Below are 26,368 nucleotides of genomic sequence, written 5' to 3'. Positions count from 1 at the left end.
TGCGTGCGCACACACACACACACACACACACACACACACACTAGATGAGAAGCTTGTGTTTGTTGTTTGGTGCTCATTCCCAAAATAGAATGGACATACGGAGTAATCCTAACCCTTAACCGAATGGCTGGAGATGGAACGAACCGAAGGCTACATTTGTTTACAACCGAGAGCCACAACGATAAATACTCGGATGCAAACACAGGCAGAGCAGAAAATAAGAGGACAACAAACAAACAAACATGACCCGCATAAATCCGAGAGGGGAAAGAGGGGTTTTTAGTGGCGGAGATGGAGACGGAGAGACCAGAGCAATCAAAACATGGTAAACAAGGTATCATCGGGAAGAAATCTATAAATACAAGACGAGTGCGAGGGGTGGAGAGAGATGACGGGATGAGAGAAGGAGATATTATCCCTCCATGACGGACATGATGGGTGTCAACAGATGGAGCGAGCGATGGAAAAGGATGGAGAAAGAGCGAGGCGGCATGCGGCATGGTTGAAGAAAGGAGAGAAGGAGAGCGAGTACCTGAGAGGTAAGGTTCTCCCTGCTACTCTCAGCTACTGGTCCGTCACAACATCCACTGCAATGCCTTCGCTACTGCGACACTTTATTTTGCTTTCCTACTCCTGACTCCCTCCCTCTTGCGCTCACTCTCTCTCTCCCTACACCCACACCCACAATTAAACGTGCGCATGCGCACTCTCTCCGGGCTCCGGCAGTTGTAATCCTTCTTTCTGTCCGTCTCGCTCTCTCGCTCTCTCTCTCTCTCTCTCCCCCAGTCCCCTTTCTCTCTGTGGAATAGCGCTTGTGTCTTGTGTGCTCTCATTAGCCCTCGCTCCCGTGCAACTATATGGCCAACTCCTCTAATTCCGTTTAATCCACTGTTATTGTGCCCGGCTAATGCTGACGCACTGTTTACTTGAAGATGAATAGAGAGATATACAGAGATTTCTGTATAGAGATAGATGGTGATGGAGCGTTGTGGTATTTTTTTTCTTCCAACACCATCTGCCTCTCTTTCTCCCTCTCTCTCTCTCTCTCTCTCACATCTGCTTACAAATCTCAGCTTTGGCCGTTCGGCTCACATCCGCTCATCCTTCAAATACCACACAAACACACACACACACACACACACTGACACCCACACACAGCCTACCTAGGGATTCCGGCCAGGTAGGCTATGAGTTTGCGCAGGTCTTCCTGTCGTATTCTGTCGTGGTTGCTGCGTGATGGAAATGTTAAGACAGGACCTCCTCGCCTGTCTCTGCCACCTGGAAGGGGAAAACAAGACAGGTTAAATAAATGTTCTCATACCAACCATGCAGCCATGCCAATATTCTAGGCCCATTTTCGTTCTTGAAGGATTTAAACAATATTCAAGTGAACAAGTGCACCTTGTTACTGGATAGGCCTTTTTTGTAAAAATAAAATACGGCACCAAAGGGCCCAAAGTGTATGAATTAGGGATGGACATGATTAATCAATTACCATTCATAGTGTTGTTCAGCAGAGAAATAGTCAGCCAAAGACATTGACGTTGCTTAGCAATCGGACACGCTGGGGTTGATAAGGGGTTGATAAGGTGCACCCTAAGGGTGCACTCACACTAGGCCATCTGGCCGTGGCCGTTTTCACACCTAACCGTGCTCAAATCTGCCAGTGTGAGTGTGGCCAGTCTGGCCAGGCCGGGCCAATTTGGCCACTTGGGAGAGGTGTGCTGCTACGGCACGGGCCGCTACGGTACAGATGCTAATGAGCCGACACGCGCACACGCACGGCTACGCAACCTGAGCTGGATGACGTATAGTCCATGCGACGACCACGGACATAATAAAGGCGACGAGCCTTCTTTCCCATTAAACGGTAAACATATATCCAAAAAAGCAACAGACTCAGCAAAGTGCGAACTGTGTTCTCTGTGTTGTTGTCCATTGTTGTTAGAACTCTGACTGGAGGCAGACTTTATTATGGTCCATGCAGCGGACGCTTGGTGATGACGTGTTACTTACGACGTGATGACGGATGTACAAGAGCCTACCGTGGCCAGGCCACAGTTGCGACGGCCGACGGCCAACGGCCACGGCCAGATGGCCTAGTGTGAGTGCACCCGGACTACTTGCGGAGTGCTAAGAAAGACGTGAATCAGGCAAGAAAAACACTTTCCTTGACAGTGATCCAGTTCGTGTGCATAAAAGACAATTTAGTCGAATGCCCATCCCTAGTTTGAATAATCAATAATAACGATTTGATTTCTAACGTGTGATGTACACAGATATAAATCATATTGGAGACTGATGGACCACTGGTATGGCCATCAGCTGAAAACAGGCAGATTCTGGTCACTGTCCAATCTATTGGTGCATCTGTACTTAAAACCAGCTAGACAGCAGAGTGGACCGTGCATTCTGGCTGGCCCCGGCCGTATGTCAGCCTGAACTACCATTGAACAATGAAAACATTATGTGTGAGCACTTTGTCCTGCCATATGTACATCCTTGTCAGCCGCACCAAGGGTTGATGACAGTTTGCCCTAGGTTTAACTAGGCCGCTGACTGGGACCGCGGCAGTGGGACATCCTAGTGCCATGCAAGTTGTGAACCAAACTAATGAAGGCAGCCCCTCAAAAGAGCGTGCTCAGGACCTCCATGTTTTGGCCTGTATCCCTGATAATCTAAGCAATCAATTTACTCCATATTTTTTCAGTCACCGCCCCCCCCACTCCCCACCCCCATTCCAGAAGAAAAACATGTTTAAGCATATTGCCGTAGCAGGTACTGCCATAGCTATGCAGGCTCTAGCTGCAAGTCATCTCCATGGCAACGATGTCCTGTCAGACAGGACTATTCATTGTGTTTCGCCCCTCGTCCTTGGCCGAGTTAGACTGGGTCGTGCATTCACACACTTCTTTTTTTTTTTTTACAGACACACACACACACACACACACACACACACACACACACACACACACACACACACACACACCCACACACACACACACACATACACGGCCAAGAAAAAGAGAAACATTTAAAATGGTAATCAATCTATAAGCAGACGGCACTCACCTGACAGAAAGGCAACCTTCTCTTTGAGGATGGGCAGCACCTCTATAGCTCGCATCTCCTCATTGCGCTTGAAAGCTGGAAGGAGAGAAGGGATAAACCACATGATCAGACAAACAATAAGACAGCAGTATTCAAACCCCAATCTTTCATTGCATGTTCCCTCGATAAGAATAATAGGACTTGGTCGTAGATTCGGTCTCATTTGCTGGCAGCAAGAACACAGCTCATTTCCAAAAATCTGCTAGTGCATGAAATTCTGTTCTCACGCACACAAACATTCCCCTTGATTTTGAATGACAGCTTGACTAGACTGCTCCTCCCGCCCAAGGCGAGGCAAGGAGAGAGAGACAGAGACAGAGAGACAGACAGAGAGAGACAGACAGAGACAGAGAGAGACAGAGACAGAGAGAGTGACAGATGGAGACAGACAGAGAGAGAGAGACAGAGGCAAAGAGACAGAGACAGACAGAGAGAGTGACAGAGAGAGAGACAGACAGAGAGAGAGAGAAACATTCCCCTTGATTTTGAATGACAGCTTGACTAGACTGCTCCTCCCGCCCAAGGCGAGGCAAGGAGAGAGAGACAGAGACAGAGAGACAGACAGAGAGAGTGACAGAGAGAGACAGACAGAGACAGAGAGAGACAGAGACAGAGAGAGACAGAGACAGAGAGACAGACAGAGAGAGTGACAGATGGAGACAGACAGAGAGAGAGAGACAGAGGCAAAGAGACAGAGAGACAGACAGAGAGAGTGACAGACAGAGAGAGAGAGACAGAGGCAAAGAGACAGAGAGACAGACAGAGAGAGTGACAGAGAGAGAGACAGACAGAGAGTGACAGACAGAGAGAGAGAGAAAGAAGAACGGTCAAAAACGAACTGTATTACTCTGGTCAAAAACAAACTTCATTCATGGGCAGTCGAACACAAAGATGCCTTTTCTGTAACCCCACAAGGTTAAATGGGGTAAAGAAAAGGAGACCATTAAGGCTGAGCCAAAATAACCCCACCATTAGAGTGAGCTCCCCATTGACACATGGATGGAATTCACTCCTCTGTGGCCTTGGTGGAAATAAGAGATGGGTAGGACTGGCAAATGCCCTTTGACTATTTGATAAAAGGACAAATGTTACCTTGTAGACATTGCTACGAGGACAGACGTTGTGGTGGGTATATGGAATGACATTTGAATGCGTTGCATTTGATTGTGGGATGATCATTGCACACACACACACACACACACACACACACACACACACACACACACACACACACACACACACACACACACACACACACACACACACACACACACACACACACACACACACTTTGCCTAATGGTTCCTCTAGTACTTTGTTTTACGTGCGAGTGCATTTTTCGTGTGATTTGCGTGTGCACATTTGTACACGCGCGAGTGTGTCTACACCATTCAAGCTTCTCCAAAGTAATGATATTTTTGCGATATCAATCTTCTCTTTATGAACAATGAAATTCAAAACCAAAAATATCCTTTTTATTTTTCTAGAGCTACATTTGGAGGCTTACCTTGACAATTTGTAGATAAGCCATAGTCTGAGCAATGAGGTTATCAAAGAATCATCATGGACTACGGGACAATCATCTATATTATTTGAAATACTTAATTTGGCAATTTGAATGACCATATTACAGTAGAATAATCTCTCAAACTCATAATCTCTCAAACCTTTGTGTCACATAATTCATCAAAACTACAAGGAGCATAGGGAAACCTCAATAATTATCATCATGAGCTAGTATAAAACACACATAAAATAAACAACATAAATACAAACATCACTCTCTACAGTCTACCAACATTTCCCAGACGCAATTTCTCAGGTCCATTTTGTTTGTGCATCTCAATGCGGCTCAGGCTACAAAAAACGGACATATTAAGTGTTGCTACTGATCTTTCTAACCACGGGGGAGTTCAATACTGTGAGCTAGAGCTTTCCGTTTTGATACAAACAAATGTAACATCTTCTAGTGATGTACATCTGCATCACACTCTCTCACTCACGCTGTTCACAACATCTCTTTCAGAGACCATTCTCTGCCATCCTAATCGCTCACGAACATTGAAAGTAACACATTTCAAGCGCACACACACAAAATCAATGAGTGTTCTCAGGCCAAAGCTGGACAATGCGTCCATTAGAGATGAAATACACAGGCAGCAAATGAGCAGATGATGTCATGGTTCTCCGCATTTCCTGTTGGGGCTGACGCCGACTTGTTCCAGAACACTGTGTGTAGCTTTCACACACACCAGTAGCGGTTACATAATGAGTCAAATGTAAAAGTCAGTTGTACTGAGTTAATCCCTTTAAATAATATTTCCATCATGCAAATTCCCAAATCTGAGAGTGGGTGTCTCTCACACACACACACTGTGTTTTCAACCTCTGACCATCAGCCTCACACTTTGTCTATGGTGTGAAAATCTCGGAACCCTAAACTAGCTTAACTCATAACAACATGACGATCCAGACAAAAACAGAACAACGCCAACTCCTTCCATGCCCCTCTCCTTCTCCACTTGCAGCAGCGGACCAGTAAAACCAGTGCTGTGTCAAACCCGGCTGCAGTCCTGAAGATGGCCACTGCCTTGCTGCCTGCTTTGCTGGCTACCATCCAGCTGCATGATAATCGAAGGTCAATGGAACCTTAGTCTCACATATCAGACTTTAGGTTCATATCTAAAGTCGGACAGCTGACCACATCTAATCTGGGTGACCTGGGCGTTTCACTTTCTTTCGCCTCACATTTGTTTTGACCAATCATTGTTGCTGCTGGCATGTTGCTGTGATCCGTGAGAGCGGGCCGAATCATGGGCTCTACCGCTGCCCGTGAATTCGGCAGTAGTACAGAGTTACGACTGCCAAATTGGCTGCCTAATTAGTGGTCGAATTGAATTCCAGACTTTAGGTAACGGCCAATGCTCGTACGTTAAGAAGGATGGGGGGAGGGGGGGGGGGGGGTTTCACAGTGAGTGCCTTGTAGATATTTGTGAATACTGTACTGTAAGTTTAACCGTCACTGTATCAACAGGACTGACACCTTTATTACTTAGACACACACATCCACCCAGATACGGGATGTTAACAATTAACCGTTCACTGACAAGAGGATAAGGCATCAATATGAGGTGGACAAGGTGTCAGAGAGGTGCCTCTCTCTGAATTCTAGGATAATAAACTCTAAAATTCAGAGCATCATTTTTTCCCCCAGTCAAATCTTTATCCGATTTCTGAGAGCAGTATTTTTTTAATTCAGAAAAAAAAAGAAAAGCATTTTAGCCATATAAGTTAAGTTATCCTTTATTGTCCCTTTTGGGGGGAAATAATTTTCTCTGCTTTTAACCCATCCGGGAGCCGGTGGAAATATGGGGCAGCAGGGGCACACTAGATCACCCGGAGCAGTGGGCAGCCGCAGTACCGCAGCGCCCGGGGACCAGGTGGGGGTTTCAGGACTGCTCCCCCTGTCCACATTTTCTTCCTGCCTACCGGTCGGGCTTCGAACCGGCCACCCTCGCCTCCGGTTACCGGTCCATCTCCTTAACCAGTAGTCCGCGGATGCCCTCCCTCTCAACTCTGATGGTTTCGAAGTTGAATCCCGATACTCAATACAACATTATACCAGTTTAAGAGAAGGCAAGACCTTGAAACTTTGACGAAAGACATTTTGTAGCTGTTGTTTTTATGTTTCAATCTAGTTTTCAAGAACAATAGTGTGTGTATAATAGTGCAGCAATGCATTTGGAGGATGGGGGTGATAGATGAGTGAAACCTCAGCACTGCTTGGCTTCTCAAAGGAAAAACCTTGGCCTATTGCCAGATGTAGAAGTTATACAATGCTTTGTCTTCTGTGTGCAATTTGCAGTGTTGTGTTTTGCTTTCAAGACATTTCCTAAGTGTTTGTTTAATAACCCCTCTGTGTAATGGCAGTAGCACAAACCAATTAGTTTCTTTTCAAAGTAGAGCATATTCTAGCCCCGTAGTCTCAAAGGTTATACGATGTCAGCATTTCAAATCCATTAAAGATGACCTAAATAAAATGCAACAGTAGCTGTCCCATCATACAATGTATTTTACATTCATACTTATTATGCATATACAACTCTTCTACATTCTCTTTATCAAAGCAAGTTGACAATGAATACCGTGCGGAATCAGACAGAAAGGACACAGGCCACTGTTTGATTTCTAATACGCTTGATATTAATTATGGTATAGTTGGGCTGTAGTCAACCAAAGAAAATCTTGAAACTCGACTCTACCGACTATGGTCCATTTCACCATCTTATTTCACAAACCAGCACGGCTGGGGGGGGGGGGGGGGGGGGGGGTCTTTACTCCCAACTAAAACACCAGTCCATCCTAGAGTTTCTGCTATACGCGCCCCTCCCCACACCTCCCTCCGCTGCCTCAATGACACCTTCTGACCAGTTTGCCCGTGCACTGGGGTTCTCCCTGTGCATGAAACAAAGTGAAGCGCGGGTATGGGTCAGTGGAGCCGGAGGGCCGTGTGCCGCTACCGCCTCGTGGAGTTTCAGCAGAAGATGGGAGAGGGGGTGGGACAGGGGTGTTTCAGGGTATAGGGTGGAGTCCTAAATGGGAGGATTCATCGTGATTCCAGCATGTGCTGACAGCATGAAGCAGTTTAAGAGCAACTGGCGTTAAGAGGGCAGTTGGTGGTAGTACCTTATTACAATTGGCTGCTGATATGCAGCTCATTGCTAACGCCGCATTTCACAAATATTGCGGTGGTGAGGGGCGGTAGGACACAGCCGAAACACACATAGCTTTGGTGGTTCTAAACAGTTGAGACTGGGTGTGTGCGTGCGTGCTTGCTTGCATGCGTGTGAATGTGTGTGGGTGAGTGTGTGTTATCAAATACCTTAGCCGAGTCAGGAGGACCAGTGGGAATAAGACAGGCTTCATACATTAAGCACTCACACTCCCATTCCATCCATTTTTCTCTGCAACTTTTTTCAAGATATACTGTCAAGTGTGGGGTAAGTGTCATCATGTTCATCTACTTATATGGTAGATGGGAAATGGTATTAGACAAGTTGATTTCATTATGTCAGCGCAATCTATGCAACACAATGTTTTTACACTACAGTATTCTTTCAAACAACTACTGGCGAACACATCTTTTTTGGTATGATATCGATGGGTAACAAACTTTGAAAAGTAGAGCGATCACAATTTCAGCTAGGTTAGCCGAAAATTGCAACTGATGTTGCTTATGCAGCCCCGCTCGTCTATTCACAAATCAGTGATCCAGGACATCCATGTGGACTTTGTCGTGGCAGTCGCGCCTTTGATTTGAGCGACACGGCTCTGCAGCTAGGACAGTGGGCCTTGTGGTGCTGCAGGCACCTGGTTACGTGCTGAAGTTCTGCTGCCAGGGTGCTAAGGGAGAATATCCTTAGACTATAGGTCTTAGGAGATCGAAGGAGAATCGTAAGGGAATTAGAGAGATAGTAAAAGGGAGGGAAGGCAACAGTTGTGAGGCGTCATCACTGATGTTAACTGTTGGTATGGACAACAGGCCTGGCTACACACCCCCACACGCACACACACACCTAGAGGTCAGCAACATGCAGAGATCTCATAATAGTTTAAATCCAGCAGCTGACTTGGACACTTGGACACTCTGCTCATAAACCAGCTGCAATAGTGTGTATGTGCATGTATGTGCTTATGTGACACAGTGCAACGCGAGTGCAATTTGATGCTCGGCTTGGTTCTGCGTCGTATGGGATGATCACATTCCCTGCGTGTCTGGTATGCAGCGATTTGTGATGTAAATGGTTGGAACTCATGGTCCGTTCAGTGTCTCTAGGAATATCTTTGAGGGATTTTTAGAAACTCACCCCGACCAAAATCACTTGGGCAAAGCAATTTCTTGAGGCATGCAACATCGATTTTGTTTTGGTGGTCTACTTGGTCAGTCTACTTGGTTTGTGTACTATTTATTGATCCCCACAGGGACATGGTTTGGATTGGTGAGATGTGGAGCTCGGAATGAAAGCAGAATTAGGGCCTCACCCCGAAACAGCTCATGATCATCGATATAACGTCAGGAACCAGAACTAGCATAGCTCGGCTGGATGGGGGGAGTGAAGACCGTCTTTAACTTAATACTGATTTACAACTAACTAAGCTAATATCAAAATATGATTTTCAGGGCAATGGGAGGGGGTCGAAAGATACTTACATTTACACAGAATAGCCCACAATATTTAAATTGTGGATACCCCCAAGCCAACTCCATGATGGTATGGAAACATGGATGAATGATAAAGACTAGATGATGCACAAAAAATGGTTTGTGATGTGTATGAGAGTGTTTGTGCACGTGTGTGCGTGTGCGTGTGCGTGACTTGCCGGGGCCTGCTTGTGTCGGAGACAGGAGCATTTGGAATGAAGATGGCGATAGCTAACTCGGCATCAATTATCTCTCTCCGTTTCTCTCTTTCCCTCTCTCTCTCTCGTCCTCATTTTGTCTTCCTGTACAGCCTGCAGCATCGTCGCACTCCTTCACTGCCTGCCAATTAATCAACCAGCTTGTTGCTAGTAATTATTTACAGCCCCATGCGTCCTCTCACTCACTAACAGTCTACTCCTCTCCTTCCCCCTCTCCCCATCACTCTCCCTCACCCTCTGATGCCAGAGAGACCCCATGTCCCCTTAAGCCGTCGGCCTGCTTAGCTCTGCTGGGGAATGGTCTTCCTCCTCCTCGAGCACCATACGCATTTAAAACCCACACAGACACACAAGTGGTCCAGTGCGCAGCTCCATTGCATACCGAGTCAAGAGCTGAAAATGAATGCCTGCCGTTTCAGTGTTTTTAAAATCACACGTCAATAAAAGCAATATCATAACGTTAAGTAACACTGCAGAACTATGTGCTACACCAGCACAGACCCTCCCCTCTTTGGGTCCCCCGGCCTGGGTCTATTTTGCCCACCACAGGGCCATTTCTCCATCAACAAATGGGCTGGCCAACCCCGCCCAAGAAAACACACACCGAAAAAAAACATGTGCACGAACACACACACATAATCTATGAGGAAGTAATCAGTGGAGAGCCGAAGGAGAAAAGCAAACAACAATGGTCCCCTTACACCGCCATCGGGTTCATGTTGATGCGTTTACAATCAGCAACAGTCCTTTAGCCATGAGCTATACATTAGCAGTCAGCAAGCTGTGGCAAGGATGTGTGTGAGATTGCTGAGCATAGAGTAGCTAACACAGGGTAGTACCTGCTAGGGTCGTATGAAACACAATGTCTCCAACGGAGGTGGTTTCTTGGAAAGTATTTTCATTCAAAAGAATGTAGAGGAGAATTTCTCCAGACCAAAGTCAATTAGTGGGGGTAAGAAAATGTTATGGAATTGATAAAAAAGTACTCCAAGCCGTGTTCTAACAATTAGCCATCGCCAGAACGGCTTTGCTATGGAGACCCTAAAATAGGAGACCACAGTGTAGAAGATAGATGGGTCGAGCGGGGGAGCAGGGACACAGGAGGTCTGGAGACGAAAGTGAGGGAGGGATAAGCAGTGTGTCCCAGTAACAGGGTGTGTGTGCGTGTGTGTGTGTGATAGATGACAGCTGATTATAGCCTGTCTGTGTCGCTCGCACTGGGAACAATGAAAGCTGAAACCAATGTGTGGTGTGTGGTGTGTGTGTGTGTGTGTGTGTGTGTGTGTGTGTGTGTGTGTGTGTGTGTGTGTGTGTGTGTGTGTGTGTGTGTACAATGTGATGGAGTGGAGTGTTGGATAGCTACAAAGACACATTACCTGCTATGTGGCTAGATACATCTCCTTTTGGCTCTTTAGGGAGGGAACCATCTGCAAAACAAAACAATTAAAACAATGTCAGTTATGCACAAAAATACTTTAAATGGTACTGAAATGGCTACAGGGGTAGGGGCCGCGAAAGAGAAGGGGAGTTATGTTGAACCCCAATCACAGTTCTACATCCTGCAACTATGATCCCTGGACATACTGTTGTTCAGACACTGAACACGCCCCTTTGGCAGTTTACGACCTTTGCTGCGATGACGGGCAGTACTCAGAGCTTAAGAAGTCTGGAGAATTGACGCTGCGTTATTGGCTGCATCTTTGGCAATAAGCCAAATGTCTTATTTGGCAATAAGTCATTTTTCCCCAGATACAAACAGTGTTGCCACCGACAGCAAGTTCATACCATTTATAATATTGCAAATGAAACGGTTTTCATCGGCAAGCCATAGGCTCAATCACCATTGTGTTACCTCTTTCCACGTTAGATAGTGACAAACATTATTTGTTATTTATTTTATCTCTTCGAGTTTGCACTTTAACAGTGTGTCAGCATTCTCTGCAAAGTTCCGCCTCAACTCTTCCCCGATTGGTCGAGCACGGACCAGGCTTCTTACAGTTGGTTGCAATCCACCAACTAAAGCAGTACATTTTAATGATTTTGCAAATTTTTTCCGCATAGTGCTTTTCAACATTTCATGGTTGAGTTTCCGGATTTCCTTGTCAGGTCATGTACACTGTGTTCGAAACGCTATACTGCCCCCTTGTGTGCACGTTCACGTAAGGTATGGGTATAAATAATGACAGCTCTGCAAGACATGCGATGTGTCTGTGAGCCCCGACGTGGATCTTCGCAAACATGGGGTATGCTGAACTGCCAATTCAGCCTAAGTCTCTATGGCTTGACTGCTAGATACCAATGGGGCCTCTCATCATGAATTGAGATTTCTAACAAAAGTTCAGAATGAGTGCCACTATCCCGTTGTGCAGTCCAATACATAGCGATGATTGAGGAGCAGTATTCTAAAAAGTAGTGCGTGTGCATCCTTGCATGCGTCCATGCGTTTTGTGGAAGAGACAGAAGAAGAGGGATGGAAGAGTTCTGATCCGCAGCACATCATGTGTTGCTGATGTGAACAACAGCCAGCCAGACAGAGTCAGGCAAGCAGACTGGCTTACTATTCTGCCGATTCACTGACCTTACCCCTGTTTCCTCTTCCCTGTTGTGATATCACCTCACTGATGGAGGGGTGTGTTGCTGGGAGATAGGGGCTGTTGACCCTAGTGGCTGGTCAGGTAGAAGAGATAAAGAGGTCAAACGACGCCCACTTGACTGTGAGTTTGACTCCTTCAGGAAAACTAGGCAATCATCCTAAACCAATCACTACACATCCGTAAAAATGACAAATGACACATAAATTGTCTGTTGCTCCTGTCCACCCGGACGCAGAAGATAATTCTGAGATTCTTCATGGCCAACGGAAAAATTGGCATTTGCAGCAACTGCAAGCATTTAACCCATAAAGGCCTTGCTCCGTGTGCTTGTGTGGATCTGATGCACCACACAGTGTCTGAAGCATGCCTTAGGACACACGTCATCAAAGAGCATCCAAACAAAAGGGGGCGAGGTGAAGAAAAAAAGTTAATGGGCCAAAACAAAACAAGAGTATATGTGTGTGTTCTTAATGGGATTTCAATGCCTTTAAAAAAACCATATATCCTTCCTTGATGTAGCTAGAGGATGGGCACCACTGCCAGGCAGACCTTGCCTTTGAAAACGTGCAGAAAAAGAAAAGAAAGATCAGTGAAGGGAGGAAGAACCAACAACACCATTCTTGACATATTCGCGTTGCCTTAGGAATGTGCCAGAGCCACAGCATCCTCATCCGTTAAGGGGGAAAGAGAGCTCCAGTATCACTGTTAAGGGGGAGAGAGCCCTAGTATTCAGTAGTGTTAAGGGGGAGAGAGAGCCCTAGTATCAGTAGTGTTAAGGGAGAGAGAGCCCTAGTATCAGCGTTTAGGGAGAGAGCCCTAGTATCAGTAGTGTTAAGGGAGAGAGAGCCCTAGTATCAGTAGTGTTAAGGGAGAGAGAGCCCTAGTATCAGTAGTGTTAAGGAAGAGAGAGCCCTAGTATCAGCGTTAAGGGAGAGAGCCCTAGTATTCAGTAGTGTTAAGGGGGAGAGAGAGCCCTAGTATCAGTAGTGTTAAGGGAGAGAGAGCCCTAGTATCAGCGTTTAGGGAGAGAGAGCCCTAGTATCAGTAGTGTTAAGGGAGAGAGAGCCCTAGTATCAGCGTTTAGGGAGAGAGAGCCCTAGTATCAGCGTTAAGGGAGAGAGCCCTAGTATCAGTAGTGTTAAGGGAGAGAGAGCCCTAGTATCAGCGTTAAGGGAGAGAGCCCTAGTATCAGTAGTGTTAAGGGAGAGAGAGCCCTAGTATCAGCGTTTAGGAGAGAGAGCCCTAGTATCAGTAGTGTTAAGGGAGAGAGAGCCCTAGTATCAGCGTTTAGGGAGAGAGAGCCCTAGTATCAGCGTTTAGGAGAGAGAGCCCTAGTATCAGCGTTAAGGGAGCGAGAGCCCTAGTATCAGCGTTAAGGGAGAGAGAGCCCTAGTATCAGCGTTGAGCGAGAGCGAGCCCACAGCTCATCAGAACATAAACAGTGAGCGCCATTGACGTGGCGCCAGAATTCAAATACACAACCACCAATGAGCACTCAGAAGGCATAGTTATGCGTGTATAGAGAGAAGGGCTAGGGTTCAGCAACACACAGTAGTTAGAATTGTTGACTGACCATCTTTATTCACTCCTATTTTGAAAACCTTATGAGGAATAGGTTTTGTATTTAATAAAAATCAAAAGGGAGGTTTATGTCGCTTCACTATCAGCCAATGGCCACCTGGTGTTTTCCCACTACACGATACTGGCCCGGCGTGGTGCAGTTTGGTTCGGTGCAGCAGCCCAGCCCGGCAGGGATTTGCATTCCCATTACAACCGGGCATCACACTTAAAAAGGTGGAAAAAGTACCAATGGAAAAACACCACCAGTGAGTGACCAATGTAGGTCAGCCTAAAGCCGTTTGTATGAAGATAAACAACAACACACCAACGTTCAGAAACTCCAGCAAGCCTACCTCCTACCCAGGGCTGTTTGACAGTGGCTTTACTGTACCTGAATCACTATCAGCCCCCACCCGGCGCCTGACCCTGCCCTGACACTAGCAGAGAGGTTTCTCGGCAAACACTCTCAACGCTTGACTCATTCAGTGGTCGTCGTCACATGGTGGCCTACGCTGAACAGTCATTGAGCAAAGACCCCGTTCTTGTTTCAACACGCCTATTGTCTGGTTAAGATGTCACTTCTCGGAATGTGAGAAGTTACAAGCTGCTATGGACATAGGACCTAATAAATTAACTTGTCAAATATGAATCAATGAATAATAAAAGTGTAAAAAATGCTCATTAATAGGCAACTAACAGAGTTAATGTCAAAAGTTAGCAGTTTATCTTTTTATCGTCTTGTTAATTCATTTCAATATATGATCAATATACATTTACAATTCCTTTATAGACATGCGAATGTCAAAATGTAGAAAGAAACTATGCAAAGGATAGATGGTTCAGCTAACTAATTCCCATTGGTTGATCAACATTTAAGTGCATAGATCGATTGAATTGACCTGGCTTTGATGCCAGTTGCATATTTGACAAAGGTGATACAATCTGTTGGCCTTTGATTCAGTTCTAAGAGATGCTATAGAGAGGAAAGATGCCGTGATTGGTCAGATATTACCCAGGAGCGATCTTAAATGCGTAAATGTTTAAAAATTGTTTATTATCCTTTCGCTTGATCCGGTCTGTTTGTTATGAGTGTCCCCAAGTCTGGCTCCGATATCACTTTGTTGCAGAACATTTCCTTATTGTCATTACAATCTCAACTGACCATCACCCAAATCTTTTAGATAACACGCTTTCTGTAGTCAAACAAATTAACTCTCGCAAGACTTCTCTGTGAGCAAGACTTGGTTGGACCCAATAAACGGACCAGGATCAAGCGACCGGTAAAGAAATGAGTTGTATTTCTCTGTAGGGATCCGTTCCATATAGGAATGCACCGATGCACCGACATCAGTATTTATGTACTCTTAAAACTTCTGATACAAACACACACAATACCACTTGACATGACATAACGTTGAAGAGCGAGTGAACACCAAAAAAAATGTTTTCCCCCGTGGTTATTTGTCCTATATGATCTATACCATTTTACCACCGTTAATAAAATAAGGCCCTGCACCGGCGTCACCGTTTATGTGGACGTGGGGAGCTCTGTCTGGGCAGTGGTTGACTACGGTGTCTAATAGAAAGTTGATATTTTCAGAAACTTAATATGCATAAATCCACCACTACGGTCTGAGGCTGAGCATCTATTTATTGAATGCCCTCGTCCGAGGGTTGGGTTTCCCGAAAAAATATAGTATATTGCTATGGTGTGTGTGGTGCAATTCCTAAACGACATCAGTCATTATAAGGCTCATGCACAACAACGGAAGTAAAAAAGTATCAAAGTTGGCAAGGGCCGTAACTATGGAGATGACACGCCCCCTCTTTCCTAGAGGGAAGCGTGTTTTTTTTAAGTCTGATGGTACTCTTAAGTACTCGATAGTACTTTGAGAAAAAGCGGAATTGGTGGAATATAATCCCCCCCAACCCATGCATCCATCAAGGGAAATAGAGATGGAGGCGGGAGGGACACCGTGAGTTAGCAGATTCTGAAATCCCCTGAAGACTCACTGGAGGAAGAGAAAGGAACACAACAGTCTTTCAGGACTTGTCCTAGCTCTCTGCCTCTCCCTCTCATGTTGTCGTGCCAACCCTAATCAATGACATGCCAACGCCGGTGGCCCGTTCAAGTGCTTGTCATTTCGGATTCAGGCACAACTTTCCGTGCCCAGTCTTCCCCCAAAGTTCCCTTGAGTTCTCATGGCTTTTTTTTCACTAACTTGGATCACCCAATCCTCCTACCTGTGCTCGGCAAACTTTGCTCCCCAAGGGCCCAATAAAAAAATCACCTCATTGAGGAAACGACTTTACGCTCCGTGTAGAAAGACTCATAAAAGAGCAGCCGACATGCGCTCACACCGTCTGAACACAACGACACACATCAAACATCCAATCCCCATCCCCCACACCTTCTCCAGCCTTACCTCCTGCCTTCTCTTCCTGCTCCATCTTTCCCCCACCATTCCCCCTTTGCACTCTCCCCCTCCACTCGTTCTCTTCCCTCGCTTCAGCGTGGGAGGCAAGACGATGGCGGCGGACACACAATATTTTCCGCAGAGCTCACACCCAATTAGCCGGAGTGCGGCGGAGGAATGACCGGATGAGACACGAGAGATGTGCGGTGGACAAAAGTGGGACAGCCGCGTGTGCGAAAAAGTGTGTGTGTGTCTCTGAATACATGGTGGTTGTAACTCCTAAGGACAGGTTCAGAGACAACAAACCACCATGAATCTGACAAATGTTCAAATTTCATGGCTGGCAAATGCACTGTGCACAAAAAATAAGTTTCACTGCGCCCTTCGTACTGCTTAATACTGGCAAAAAAGTTACGTTGGGGGCAAAGACACGCTGCAGTCAAAAACTAACCAAGGAAAGTATTTGCATTAATTAGAAACTCATCATACATGTGTGTAGATTTATATCAGAACAATATAAAAGATTGGGCTGACGGTAGAGTTAAACATATAGCTGTGCCCTGCCTGATTTATACACAATGTTGAGGATATACGGATACACTTCTTTTTCATTATTTTTTATCAATGATCGGATGTGATTAACGTGCGCAGCCCGGCAGAACGGACCTCTGTGTCACCAAATACTCCAACCACTGTTTGATAGATAGTGTTTTTTACTGTTTTTTAGCAGTCTTTTGACATTATTTATTTCATTATTATTATTATTTGCATGACTATGAATTTGCTTTCCTCAACCAGACATTCAAGGCCAAACTAACGTCTTATTTCTCAAACGTACAATTTGTTTTAAAGAACCAGTTAAGATTTTTGCCCACTAAAAAAAAATGTAACGGCCGACCTGTGTGTGCTACTAAATGTGTATATGTGCTGCTCAAATCTTTAGCTTGCTACCACCTAAAGAAGTTTGCATGCAGCCCTGGCATCATATGCACGAGAGATTATATTGGTGGCGTCACCATTGTTCTCTCAATAATAATGTTATGCAAATAATGTTGCATAACTGACATCACATTTGTATGCAAGCCACGAAGCCAACACACATACACATACACACACACCAATTGATTTAATACAATGAAAAAGTGCTATGAGTCCATGATTTCAAACCAAGGGCCGTTGTGTGCCTTCTTTAAACCATCTTGGCTGCCGTCCGCTGTCATTCATTCTAGTGAATTAACAAGGCATGGTTACACAATACGCCGGAAGAATCTGGTCTGAGAGAAGAAACGGTTATTAAGAGCCCATTGAAAATAAGTGTTTCACATTTAAAATGCTTCCTCTGGTCCTACCAAAGTCCAGTCCAAATAAAACGAGGAGAGAGCGTGAGACAACAGACACAAATATGGGGGGTGACCATGCGTGTAATTGTAATCAGGTGGCACAAAAATGTAATGTGAATTCAGTGTATTCAAAAGATGTTCGAGGGAGAAAACATATGGATTTTACTAGGGCTGACCCCTCAGCAGACTTATTTACTTATTATTTGCATTAGTTCGTTTATTAGCTATTTCTGTTATTCTTTGTAGTATTTGTATTTTCTGTCCGAAGCATATCAATTACAATTACAATTAGGGCATTTAGCAGACGCTTTTATCCAAAGCGACTTACATCGTTTAATACATTGACACACCGACGGCAAAGTCAACCATGCAAGGCGACAGCCAGCTCGTCAGGAGCAGTTAGGGTTAAGTGTCTTGCTCAGGGACACATCAACACTCTAGGAGGAGCTGGGGAATGAACTCAGTATATAAGTATATCAGTATATAATATATATATATTAGTATAATTTCATTGTTACTTAAACTAAAACAGTTTTTTTTGCAAATTTTTAGTGGCCTGGGTAGGTGGACTTTAAACATTTAAAGTGAAAGTTAAAGCAGCACAACGCTGCTAGGTAGCAAAGCTGTGTATATGCATATTGACCTATAGACCGACATCTCGTAACCGGTCAGAAATAGTCTCTGCGGTTAGCTGATTAACGGTTAACTCTTGACATCCCTACTTCCTATGCATAATTTAGCCCAGTAAAATAATGGACTTTAATCCATGGGAAAAAAATCCTTCTTCTTTTCTTTTTTCAGTCTAGAGATAGTCACTACAATAAAAGTCTAACAAGCAGATGAAATGATTTGGTCAATGTTTATCAGCAGGTTCAGTGCTTTCTCTTGAACTAATAACTAGGCTAGCTAATCTTTTTCTTTCTTCACCAGTGCAGTACAACACAAAACAGGAAGTCGAATCTTGACAGCCCTAAACAGGAAGTCAAATCTGGAAAGGATGATAATAATTTCTAATTTTCCAAACCCCTCTGGCCCCCAGAAGCCTCATGCTGGGGGTGTCAGCACACTCATCCACACATGCAAATCAGTATTCCGTCTCACGGCCAATCCAACTCAAAGAAGTTTAACCCCAATTTGCCTGGAAAAACTGTATTATCTATGGTACCAGTGACTATGTACACTACAGTGTGATGCGGTTTCACTCAAAGAAATTGAACACCAAATATAATATCAGGAAGTGCCACACTCAGCAATGCAGTGTTTTCTTAGCAATTGGCGAGGTTTGTGAAGTGGCCAACTATCTTGGGTGCTTCAAAAAGGACACAGAGCCTGGAATACAGAAGCAACACTGTGATGCCAATGGAACTGTTCTCTAGATTAAAGCAAGCTCTTCTTGAATGTGATGATGGTGATGGTGATGGCAATGGTGGCGTTGATGGTGATGATGATGAGGATGATCCAAGAAAGGATGGTTTTAGCTGCTTGCATGTGAACACAAATCGTTTACTTTTTGCATTCAAAATGCCTGGGCACAGAACAGGCTTTACAAAGCCATATAAAAGAAAAAAAGTTGTTGAGAATGAGAATGAGAAGGGTCTGAGAATCGGGATCTCAATTCAAAGAGAAAAAGATGCAGATACTTGTTTTTTACAAGAGGAGAGAGCTCGGTCTCATCTCTTTAGAAACTTGTGACACTAGGCCACATATTTAATATTTTAGGATACGCTGTAAAAATATTACCTGGTTTCAATATGTAAAGAATTAACAGGTATAATGTGGTGATCCTAAAGTACTGTTCCTACCTTAATGTGTACCTGTGGCCTTATATTTATATGTATTTATTTTATATTTATGACTGTTATTGTTTTCTGACCGGGGATCGGTGTTCCGCAAATCAGCTGACGTGCCTGTCAGCTGACGGGATGAGGTTCGAGAGGTTTTAAATACAAGGAAATGAATGAATGGGGGGGGCGGAATGAATGGAGGGAGTCTGAGAGGGACCTCTAACAAACGCCAGTCCAACGGAGAAAGCTTAATAGTGGAAAAGCTTTAAGAACCACTGAGACAAAGTCGACAACTCTTGCCGACTCTTTGGATACGTCGGTAAGAGCGATTTATACTTTTTGAAGGAGGTTTTTGTTACGACCTGGGTCATCTTGTTTTTCTTTGCCTGTCTTTTTCCCGGATTGCCAAATTTCCCCGGACGTAAGAGACCGTGGCTTGCGGAGTTTGGTTCGGGGACATCGGGGATTTCGTTTGGATATTCTTTTTTGTTTGCTTTGAACTAGAGGGAGAACGCGCGTGTGTGCGCAAGGGGCGCGCAAATGGAGGCCGCTTATTAACGCGGTTATCAGATCACATCGGCGGAAAAGACTTTTGGGGTATCTGGACTGTGGGTTTATTTGAGGGTTGTTTGGTGAATGTATATGAACTGTGTGTTTATTTGAGGGTTGTTTGGTGAATGTATATGGCCTGTGGGCTATTTGAGGGTTGTTTGGTGAATGTATATGGAGATATGAACAGTTTGAAAATATATGAGTTAATGTAATTCCCTGAGCTATCTCCTCGTTATTTGTAGTATTATTAAGTGGTCTCAAACGAACACAATCAATGTGCTTGGTTCTCAAATTAAGAAACTCGCGTTTCTATCGTAATAATTGGGCTAAAAGATTAGTCGAAGTGTTACATATGGTGGCCATTACGGGTACCAGAGTTACTTTGATTGTTGTTTGTGAAAAAAATATTGAGATACATTTAGTAATATGGCTCATAGAGAGGGAAGGACCTCTTTGCCTAATCTAAGGCCTGTATTTGGTGATCCCGATTTTACTGCAGGACCTTTTGTTACGAGAAGATCTACTTCAGATATATCTTATTTACTGAGCTCATTGTATATTAGTGACAATGACACTAGTACACTTAGCACTACACACCACATTGGTCATAGCCCTAATGATGTTCCACGCACTCCTGGTAATGTTCCAAATACTGTGGGTAGGGTTAGAATGGGTTTGGAGGATGTTGATAATGACGAAAATGATGTGGTTGGTAATGAAAATGATGTTGAAAATTATGATGATGATGGTGATAGTAATGATAATAATGGTGAGGATAACAGGGGGGCTGTTTGGGAAGAAACGGTTACACAGGAAACACAGACAGAGAGTGAGGAATTGGCAAATAACATCAATAGCCTACAAAACCAAGTGGAACAGTTAAAAGCTGAATTTAGGGAGTCTGTAACAAGTGCTGTAAATAGGGAGTTGAGTTTTAGAGGGTGGGTGGAAGAAAACCTGACTCAACTAGAAAAGCTCTTGTGTGATGGTATAGGAAAGTTGGACAGGACAGTGTACAATTGCCTTCTTCGTAGAGATGAACAATGGAGAAAACAAGTGCACGGGCTAAGGCCCACTAGCACTCCCGTACCACTGAGAACTATAGCAGTCTCCACTAATGTAAGCCCAATAGCTACCCAAGCTAGCCCAATAGCGACCCAAGCTAGCCCAATGGTTACCCAAGCTGGTCAGTATGTTGCAACACCTCCTGGCCGTATGAAGTCTGTTGCCTCTCCAATGTACCACAAGCCTCCTGTGAACCTGGAATTTCCCACATTCGGCCCTAGCAGTGAATCCTCTGATGTCTTACGGTTTATCGAACGGTGTGAAAACTTTCTAGAAATGAGACCCATTACTTCTCATGAGCTAATGGGTGCGCTATCCTCAGTTTTAAAGGGCTCAGCACTCAGTTGGTGGAAAGCTACCAAGAGTCAGGTACATGATTGGATCTCATTCAGAGAAGCCTTTCTAGCAGCTTTCCTATCCACGGATTACTTGAGTGAAGTGGAGGAGAAGTTGAGAACCACCGTTCAGAAGCCAGACCAGTGCCTCCGAGATTTCGCCTATGACTACCAGGATTTATGTCTGAAATGGAAGCAGGACATGCCTGAAGAAGAGATTGTAAGGCGTATCTTGAATAATAGCAATCCTAAAATAGCGGGGTGCCTCCGTGGGACGGTGACAACCGTGGCACAACTGGTGAAGGTGGGCTCTATGGTGGAGAAGGACTGCTCTGGAGCCAAGGAGTACTGGCAGAAGGTGCATGCTAGTTCAGATAGACAAGAAAAAAAAACATCAGATAAAAGGAGCAAGCATGGAGCAGCTGAATTAACGGTAGTTCAACATCAAACACACAGAGATAAAGATCAACAGGGTCTACTGTTAGTTCCCATTACCATCAGAGGCATGCAGGGAGACGCTGTAGTAGACACAGGCAGCACTTTCACATTGATGAAGCAGAGTCTATGGCGACAGGTGACAGCAGCAGATGAAAACTTCCTACCAGCAGAGAGACAGAGGTTCGTCATGGCAGACGGGACCACACACCAAGCCCTGGGGAAGAAAACTATTTGCCTCGATTGGCATGGCAAACAATGGCCTGCTGAAGTACACGTGATGGATGACCGTCACCTTGCTTTCCCTGTGATTCTAGGCCTAGACTTCCTAGCTACTACCGGTGTTCTCATTCATCTGGCTAAGAACAGTTATGGACTAAAGACAGATAGAGGCTACACCTATCATACCTTTAAACGACAACCTCTCACCACTACTGGGTGGAACAACAACAGTCTTAGCTCTCTAGAGGGGGTACACCTCTACTATGCCCTGCCTCCGGGTGCTTACCATCAGTGTTGGGTCTCCTCTACAACAGAAACCCCATCTCCCAGGCATGATTCTAACTGGCCTGAAGGGCTTCAGCAACTTATGGAGAACTGGCCGACGGTTACCTCTGGGAAGCTGGGAAAAACTGAGGTGGAGAAGCATGCCATCTTCCTGCAAGATGAAGTTCCTGTCCGGAGCAAGGCATATCGGGTATCTCCTCTGAAGAAGAGAATAGTAGAAGAACATGTGGAGAAAATGCTGGCTGAGGACATCATCGAACCATCACAATCTGCCTGGTCCTCACCTGTGGTTCTCGTCAACAAACCTGATGGATCCTATAGGTTTTGTGTAGATTACAGGAGAGTGAATGCCAAGACCTTGCCTGATGCATATCCAATGCCCATCATACACGACATTCTTGAATCATTGGAGGGAGCCTCTTGGTTCAGTTCATTGGATTTGCAATCGGGATATTGGCAGATGGCAATGACAAAAGAAAGCAAGCCTAAGACTGCATTTATAACATCACTAGGGCTGTTCCAGTTCAAATCCATGCCTTTCGGTCTCCGAAATGCTGCTGCGAGCTTTCAAAGGCTAATGGAGCGGGTCCTAGGGAATTTGAGAGGAAAGATGTGTTTTGTGTACATAGACGACATCATTGTGTACTCTCATTCCCGCCACAACCACATACAGGATCTGGCTGCAGTCTTCCAAAGGCTGCAAGAAGCAAACCTCAGCCTTAACATGAAGAAGTGCCACTTTTTCAAACAGGAACTTAAGTTTCTTGGCCACCTTGTCTCAGACAGAGGGGTGGAGGTGGACCCAGCTAAAACACAGGCTGTGGCTGACTTCCCTACTCCCAAGGACTTAAAGGCTCTGCAGCGCTTTCTTGGACTGGCTGGCTGGTATCATAAATTCATTCCCCGGTTTGCCGACCTTGCAGCCCCGCTTAACCATCTCAAGAGGAAAGGAGTGGAGTGGCTATGGACCAGTGAATGCCAGGCCAGTCTGGATGCCTTAAAGGAGGCCTTGCAGAATCCACCAGTGCTGGCACAGCCTGATCTATCCTTACCATTCCAGGTGCTAACAGATGCTAGTGACGTGGGCCTTGGCGCCATCTTGTCCCAGAACACACCAGAAGGGGAGCAGGTGATAGCCTATGCCTCCAGGGGACTCCGAGGTCCAGAGTGCAATTATTCCACCTCGGAAAAGGAGTGCCTGGCAGTGGTATGGGCGGTTGAAAAGTGGAGGCACTACTTAGAAGGAGTGGAGTTCTCCGTCTACACTGATCATGCTGCACTGTCGTGGGCATTCAATTGCCCAAAGACTAGCTCCCGTCTGACCCGGTGGACCCTACGATTACAGCAGTTCCATTTCAAGGTACATTACCGAAAGGGCTGTCTCAATTCAGCACCAGACGCGTTGTCCCGGGCTCACGAACCTCTCTCAATTCACCCAACACCGTGCTGGGCTGTCTCCACCAAAATCCACTCTGTGTTGCCTACTACCCTGGCAGAGATAGCAGAGGAACAAGAGAAGGACCAACGGGTGTGTGAGCTGAAGCAGGACAGTGCCCAGACAGATGTGCCTTTAACTCGCATTGGCTTTGTGGTCCAACAAGGGGTGTTGTACAGAAGAGTTCCTGTACGGGACCAGGGACAGAAGTACCAGATGGTCGTTCCACAATCCCTGGTGTCCGAATTTCTGAGGTACTTTCATGATAATCCCCTTGGTGGTCACCTGGGTCAGCTGAAGACTCTATTAAAGGTGTTGGGAGTAGCCTGGTGGCCGAATGTCCGCAAAGATGTGTGGGCGCATGTCAAGTCCTGTATACCCTGTCAGCAGTACAAAGCGGATAACGCCAAGCCATCAGGACTACTGCAGAGCACAGTAGTTGAAAAACCGGGAGTGATGCTGGGTGTTGACCTCATGGGGCCATTACCTAGAAGTAAGAAAGCCAACTGTTACCTCCTGGTGGTGGTCGACTATTGCTCTAAATGGGTGGAAATGTTTCCCTTGAGGGACAGCAAGACACCCCGTCTGGTCAAAATCCTCAGAGAGGAAATCTTCACCCGGTGGGGGGTGCCGCAATACATGGTTTCGGACCGAGGTCCACAGTTTACTTCAAAACTTCTCACTAACCTCTGCAACACATGGGGGGTTGTTCAGAAACTCACAACCAGTTATCATCCACAAACCAATCTGACAGAACGATTCAACCGGACCATTAAAGCCATGATTGCATCATATGTCGGCAAACACCACAACACCTGGGACCATTGGCTGTCAGAGTTCCGTTTCGCCCTCAACACAGCACAACAGGAGAGCACTGGACAAACCCCTGCTGAGCTGGCTTTGGGCAGGAACCTCAAAGGCCCACTGGAACGGCTCATCTACAAGTCACCATCACCTGCACAGCGAGAGGCCTACAACCTGGTGGAGAGACAACAGAAAATGCTAGAGGAGGTCCAACGGAGAGTGGGGGTGCACCAACTTAGACAAGCTAGGTATTATAATGCCCGCAGAAAAGATGCGCACTTTCAGCAGGGTGACCTAGTCTGGGTCAGGTCCCATCCTCTCTCTAGGGCCAGTGATAAATTCTCTGCTAAGCTAGCGCCTAGGTGGGAAGGGCCAGCTAAAATTACAAAAAAATTGGGGCCTGTAAACTACAGGGTAGGGTGGAACAACCCACAAAAAGAGGATACAGTAAATGTGGTAAATTTGAAAAAATATTTTGGTGTCTTACCTGAGTAGCCTCCGGCTGGAGGGGGGGTCTATGTGACACTAGGCCACATATTTAATATTTTAGGATACGCTGTAAAAATATTACCTGGTTTCAATATGTAAAGAATTAACAGGTATAATGTGGTGATCCTAAAGTACTGTTCCTACCTTAATGTGTACCTGTGGCCTTATATTTATATGTATTTATTTTATATTTATGACTGTTATTGTTTTCTGACCGGGGATCGGTGTTCCGCAAATCAGCTGACGTGCCTGTCAGCTGACGGGATGAGGTTCGAGAGGTTTTAAATACAAGGAAATGAATGAATGGGGGGGGCGGAATGAATGGAGGGAGTCTGAGAGGGACCTCTAACAAACGCCAGTCCAACGGAGAAAGCTTAATAGTGGAAAAGCTTTAAGAACCACTGAGACAAAGTCGACAACTCTTGCCGACTCTTTGGATACGTCGGTAAGAGCGATTTATACTTTTTGAAGGAGGTTTTTGTTACGACCTGGGTCATCTTGTTTTTCTTTGCCTGTCTTTTTCCCGGATTGCCAAATTTCCCCGGACGTAAGAGACCGTGGCTTGCGGAGTTTGGTTCGGGGACATCGGGGATTTCGTTTGGATATTCTTTTTTGTTTGCTTTGAACTAGAGGGAGAACGCGCGTGTGTGCGCAAGGGGCGCGCAAATGGAGGCCGCTTATTAACGCGGTTATCAGATCACATCGGCGGAAAAGACTTTTGGGGTATCTGGACTGTGGGTTTATTTGAGGGTTGTTTGGTGAATGTATATGAACTGTGTGTTTATTTGAGGGTTGTTTGGTGAATGTATATGGCCTGTGGGCTATTTGAGGGTTGTTTGGTGAATGTATATGGAGATATGAACAGTTTGAAAATATATGAGTTAATGTAATTCCCTGAGCTATCTCCTCGTTATTTGTAGTATTATTAAGTGGTCTCAAACGAACACAATCAATGTGCTTGGTTCTCAAATTAAGAAACTCGCGTTTCTATCGTAATAATTGGGCTAAAAGATTAGTCGAAGTGTTACAAACTACCGATATATTTCTTTCCACACACACCTGTGATTAAACCATCTAAACAGGAGAGGATGGAGGTAGAGAGGAGAGGGCTCCGTCTACACTTTAAGAACTAATATTATTATCATATCATGTGTCCATGACCCTAACCCAAAAGGGTGAATAGGTGCAACGGCCATATCCATTCAGTGACACCCAAACCACAGCTCCGCTGACCACACCGTTGTTTACCTGCTTTGTACTATCATAGAGCTATACTCTAAACCGCCATTTTAATGTTATATCAATTTGGAGACATGTTTTAAACCAGAGACTTATCCGGTTTAGTATAGTTTTAGTTGGTACTTTGTAATTCACCTATTGTGTATAAATACAGATTTAAAGATGTTATGATACAGGTAATTTTGAGAGGGCTGCTGCTGCCCGACAGCTTTGCTTGGCCCGTGTCTTCTGCTGGTACCCAATACTGCCGCAATAAACAAAAGCACAATATCAATATATCC

At 45.2% G+C, this 26,368-nt stretch overlaps 2 protein-coding genes across 5 annotated transcripts in view; one reads left to right on the top strand and one right to left on the bottom strand.

The window, feature by feature from the left end:
* The window catches only part of trioa (trio Rho guanine nucleotide exchange factor a), a 77,799-nt gene that overhangs the window by 47,871 nt on the left and 3,560 nt on the right, over nt 1–26,368 (bottom strand). For all 4 annotated transcript variants that reach the window (XM_060042962.1, XM_060042963.1, XM_060042964.1 and 1 more), the window contains exons 2-4: nt 10,908–10,958; nt 3,073–3,147; nt 1,164–1,278 (exon numbers count right to left, since the gene is read on the bottom strand). In XM_060042962.1, coding sequence (XP_059898945.1) covers nt 1,164–1,278; nt 3,073–3,147; nt 10,908–10,958 — 241 coding nt within the window. The remainder of the gene's footprint in view (nt 1–1,163; nt 1,279–3,072; nt 3,148–10,907; nt 10,959–26,368) is intronic.
* The window catches only part of jkamp (jnk1/mapk8 associated membrane protein), a 230,892-nt gene continuing 212,127 nt past the window's right edge, over nt 7,604–26,368 (top strand). Inside the window, exon 1 of the mRNA XM_060042969.1 lies at nt 7,604–7,621. The gene's annotated coding sequence lies outside the window, so the exon portion shown is untranslated. The remainder of the gene's footprint in view (nt 7,622–26,368) is intronic.

This window comes from Gadus macrocephalus, chromosome 22 (genome assembly GCF_031168955.1).
Source record: "Gadus macrocephalus chromosome 22, ASM3116895v1".
NCBI lineage: Eukaryota > Metazoa > Chordata > Actinopteri > Gadiformes > Gadidae > Gadus > Gadus macrocephalus.
Note: the sequence above shows the minus strand (reverse complement) of the source record. Positions and strands in the feature narration are given on the sequence as shown.